This window comes from Poecilia formosa, unplaced genomic scaffold, assembly GCF_000485575.1.
Source record: "Poecilia formosa unplaced genomic scaffold, Poecilia_formosa-5.1.2 Scaffold420, whole genome shotgun sequence".
Classification (NCBI taxonomy): Eukaryota; Metazoa; Chordata; class Actinopteri; order Cyprinodontiformes; family Poeciliidae; genus Poecilia; species Poecilia formosa.
Genome location: NW_006800359.1, coordinates 240,216 through 245,067, shown reverse-complemented (window position 1 = coordinate 245,067; position 4,852 = coordinate 240,216). Strand labels below are relative to the sequence as shown.

Below are 4,852 nucleotides of genomic sequence, written 5' to 3'. Positions count from 1 at the left end.
TTCTGGTTCCAGTTCTGGTTCCAGTTCTGTACCTGTGGTTCTGGTTCTTGCTGTCACGGCTCTCTGACCCGTTTCAGGCCAGTGCCCTGCTCAGAGCCTCCCATCTGCCTCTGGTCCAGTCCGTGTTCCAGTCCGTGTCTTCCCTCCTCTCCGGGGTCAAAGAGCGCTACCCCCTGCTGGGCCTTGTGGGGGGCGTGGCAGAGGTCGGAGTTCGCGGCGTGTCTGAGGAAGCCCTGAGACGGGCCACGCCCCTCCTCCAGAGTCTGGAGCCCCAGAGTGAGCCCGGTTCTGTTGGTTCTGTTTGGACGCATGAAGCCCATGAACTGGTTTCTCTGACTGTAATCGTGTCTTCTCCAGTCGACCTCGCCAACAGGTTGGCTCTGACTGGTCTGGACAGTCTGGAGAGGACGTTTCCCATCCTGAACCAGTCCACAGAGGAGGTGAGTTCTCCAGAACCTGCTGGAGATCAGGAGCAGAGCGAGCCTTCGTAAAACTCACACTGCTGCTGTTGGTTTAAACCAACACGGGTCAGGCAGTAACATCTGAAATGCCCCAGAGCCGGAGATGCTGCTGAGATCAGAGCTAAATAAGAAATGAGCAAGAAGACAGCAAGCTAAAACGTTAGCTGTGCTAATCCTAAAGGGCTAACAACAAACATAGTCCCAATAATGCTATAGCTATGCACCAACATAGTAGGTAGCAGAAGCTAATGCTAAAGTGATGCATTAAGACAGTAATATGAGGAAGCTAACTAGATTAACAGAGTAATTAGCAAACATTAACACTAAAATGCTACATTGACATAGTGATTAGTGGAAACTAATGCTAAAACGCTAATTTTACGATACTGATACCTGTTGGATGTCAATGACACAATATGCGTTATATCGCCCTCCACAGGGCCACATGTGTTATTACACATCTTGCTTTGCGGTTTGGCTTTCAGGAAGTGATTCTTTGGAATGACTTTTGATAACTAAATGTTTTCAAAGTTAGCAAAAGTGCTAAAGCACAAACCAAAGAAATAGCTCCAATCTTAGCTGCGGATCAGCAGCTGTCCCGGACTTAAAATTACTGTCTCCGTCCTCAGGTGATGACTCACTTGAAGGACGCCTTCTTTTTGACTCTGGATGATGTCCAGGTGTGGGTGGTGGACAGCCTGGACGGAGCTCTGGACCAGCTGGAGCGAGCCTCTGACTCGGTCCGGACGGCCGGACGGCAGCTGCAGGAAACGCAGGTGGGGCAGGCGGCCGCGGCGGGGCTGGACAACGTCCTGAGTCTCCTGGAGGACTCAGCCGCCTTCTACTTACCCCTCCCTCCTACACTGCGTGAGTACCAGCCAGATCCTCCCTCTTAATAAAACCACAATTTAAACATTTAAACTTCTGATTTATTAACTGTGCAGCTGAGAAACCAATCAGACCCCGTCAAATACCAACAACTAAAACCACTTACAGTTTTACTGAATCCAACTCCAAGTTTTATTGTGTGAAAAACAGTTTCTGCTGCCCCCTGTTGATTAAACACCTTGAAATTGGGCCTCTGTCTCTTTAAAAACTCCTGCTGCCTCTGAAGCTCCGCCTCCAGGAGCAGCAGCTCCTATAATGAGCTCAGCAGGTGCTAATTGCTTCTGGTTAGTCTGAAGGAGCGAAGTGGGGGAGGAGCTGTGCCTCGGAGGCGGGGCTAAGTCCACCCAGGCGTTTTTGTTTGTTTGTTTTTTTACAGCTGAATGGTTGCCATGGAGATCAAATGATTCTGTTTTATGTGTTTTTTATATTAGATGGAAAATCAGAAATGTGATCTTTTTATGGCAGTAAAGATGGCCGCCGCAGCATTTTGCTTACAGCAGTAAAGATGGCCGCCACCATCTATGGACCAATTTTAAAGCTGAACAAATGAAGGAAGCTGGTAAACAGAAAGCTCAGCTACAGAGATGGCCTTCATGGGGAAGAAGAGTGTGTTTGGGTCCACCCAGGTTCCGGTTGGACCCGGGCGGACCCGTAGAGAAATTCTGGCGTTTCTGTCGTCCTTCAGGCCGGGAGTGGGAGATGAAGGTCCAGCAGTACGAGGATGAGGATGACGGAGACGAGCCGGGCCTCTGGACCAGAGTCCGCAGTCTGCTGCTGACCCTCAGCCTGCAGCTGTATCACCGAATGCTGAAAGCCAGGGAGCAGCTGCAGGGAGCCGCCCGGACACTGGGGGGCGCCGCTGAGCAGGTGAGGCAGGACTTCCACAGGAATCATCATTTAAAGCTGAAACATTCATTTCAGAACAAAAAACACAAATATTTACATCAAATTAAACATCAAAGTGATTTCAAAGTTTTTCTTGCCACGAGATGGCACTGTTGCTTCATTAGTGATTTCTGGTCCAGGTTCAGTCCAGTGGTTCTGGTTCTGGTTCTGGACGGTTTCAGCTAAAACTACTCCAGCTTATCTGTGGTGATGCGTTCATTCCCAGTCGTAAACTTCAGCCACGTTCCTGCTGCTGTTAAAGAAATGAGAAAATCATTTTATTAAAACTGATCTACTAAAATAATAATTACTGTTATTGTAAGAATATCGACTATATTTTAACTAACAGTAACAAAATTCGACATATTTACAGTGATATTAATAGTAATAATAATTTCTTACTATTGATATTAATCAATAAATATTTCATTTTTGATAAATTATTTTATTATTGTAAAATTAATAAAATAATACTGATTCTATTGTTATGGCTACGATAAATATTTTTAACAATAAAATAATAATTATAATGGCTATAATAATTACAATTATTGCATTATTTATTATTATTATTATTATTATTATTATTCATTAATAATAAGGTTAATTTTTCCCATTGTTTAGCCTTTTTTAATTAGCAATAACAACGAGCAGAAAATTAACGAAGATGTTAAAAGAAAACGTGGAAATATTTCGGTCTGAGTTTATCATCTCAGAAGAATCTGGTTTATGTTCCCAGCTCATATTTCTATATTTAGGAGGTCAGAAAACTGCAGATAAGACGAGGCTCTGAGCAGCCGTTCTGTCCTCCAGAGATAAAGATCTGAAGTTCAGGACACACACACACACACACACACACCCTGTAGCAACAAACAGACGGGGAGACGTGACCCGGCCGCTCCCTGAGGACGTTGGACCGACTGATGGGCTGAGAGGCAGAACAAACACATCCAAACAGTCAGAACCAGAACCAGAACCTTTCCTGCAGGAAAATACATTCTGGGTTTTAATGCTTTCAATGTTGGAGGCCAGAAAATAATTAAAAACATCCAGAACCAAACCGAAACCCGTCTGCAGAGGAGGTGAAGTCCAGAGAGGATCTAGAAGAGAAACCAGACCGGATCAGAACCAGTCAGACTCATTTCACCATAAACGGCTTTAGGAAGAAACGTTTGACCAAATCCTGAGGCTGCCATGAAAAATCATCAAACAAGTATTTCTACATTTTAACGTACATTTAACGTCACAGAGATATTTCATGTTTCGTCTCATTAAAAGCTCAGACTGAAACCCGGAATAAAGCAGGTGAGATCGATGGTGGGATTGGAACCATCAGCCTGATTTAAGGTTCGTCCCTGGAGATCAGCAGAAATGTTTGTATTTCTGAACGTCCTGAAATGTCTCAGGACTCTGGAGGAACTTCAGGGTTTGGCTCTGTTCTGGACGGATCCTTCTGATCCCTTCTGATCCCTTCTGATCCCTTCTGATCATTCTGATCCCTTCTGATCCTTTCTGATCCTTTCTGATCCCTTCTGATCATTCTGATCCTTTCTGATCGTTCTGATCCCTTCTGATCCTTTCTGATATTTTCTGGTCATTCTGATCCCTACTGATCCCTACTGATCCCTTCTGATCCCTTCTGATCCCTTCTGATCATTCTGATCCTTTCTGATCGTTCTGATCGTTCTGATCGTTCTGATCCCTTCTGATCCTTTCTGATCCTTTCTGATATTTTCTGATCATTCTGATCCTTTCTGATCCCTTCTGATCCCTTCTGATCCTTTCTGATCGTTCTGATCCTTTCTGATCCTTCTGATCCTTCTGATCCTTTCTGATCCTTCTGATCATTCTGATCATTCTGATCATTCTGATCCCTTCTGATCCCTTCTGATCCTTCTGATCCCTTCTGATCCCTTCTGATCCCTTCTGATCCCTTCTGATCCTTTCTGATCCTTCTGATCCTTTCTGATCCTTCTGATCCCTTCTGATCCTTTCTGATCATTCTGATCCCTTCTGATCCTTTCTGATCATTCTGATCCTTCTGATCCTTTCTGATCTTTTCTGATCATTCTGATCCTTTATGATCCTTTCTGATCCCTTCTGATCCCTTCTGATCGTTCTGATCCTTCTAATCCTTTCTGATCCTTTCTGATCCTTCTGATCCTTCTGATCCTCTCTGATCCTCTCTGATCCTTCTGATCCTTCTGATCCTTTCTGATCCTTTCTGATCCCTTCTGATCCCTTCTGATCCCTTCTGATCCCTTCTGATCCCTTCTGATCCCTTCTGATCCTTTCTGATCATTCTGATCTTTCTGATCATTCTGATCTTTCTGATCCTTCTGATCCTTTCTGATCATTCTGATCCTTTCTGATCCTTTCTGATCATTCTGATCCTTCTGATCCTTTCTGATCCCTTCTGATCCTTCTGATCCCTTCTGATCCCTTCTGATCATTCTGATCCCTTCTGATCCTTTCTGATCCTTTCTGATCATTCTGATCCTTCTGATCCTTTCTGATCCCTTCTGATCCTTCTGATCCCTTCTGATCCCTTCTGATCATTCTGATCCCTTCTGATCCTTTCTGATCCTTTCTGATCATTCTGATCCTTTCTGATCCCT

The 4,852-nt window shown here is 44.4% G+C and overlaps 1 protein-coding gene across 4 annotated transcripts in view; it reads left to right on the top strand.

The window, feature by feature from the left end:
* plin6 (perilipin 6) overlaps positions 1 to 4,852 on the top strand; it is a 15,975-nt gene that overhangs the window by 1,721 nt on the left and 9,402 nt on the right. For 3 of the 4 annotated variants that reach the window (XM_007576917.2, XM_007576918.2, XM_016663419.1), the window contains 4 exons: positions 78 to 276; positions 358 to 440; positions 1,091 to 1,328; positions 2,035 to 2,216. In XM_007576917.2, coding sequence (XP_007576979.1) covers positions 78 to 276; positions 358 to 440; positions 1,091 to 1,328; positions 2,035 to 2,216 — 702 coding nt within the window. The remainder of the gene's footprint in view (positions 1 to 77; positions 277 to 357; positions 441 to 1,090; positions 1,329 to 2,034; positions 2,217 to 4,852) is intronic. The other variant, XM_016663420.1, reaches the window with a different exon arrangement.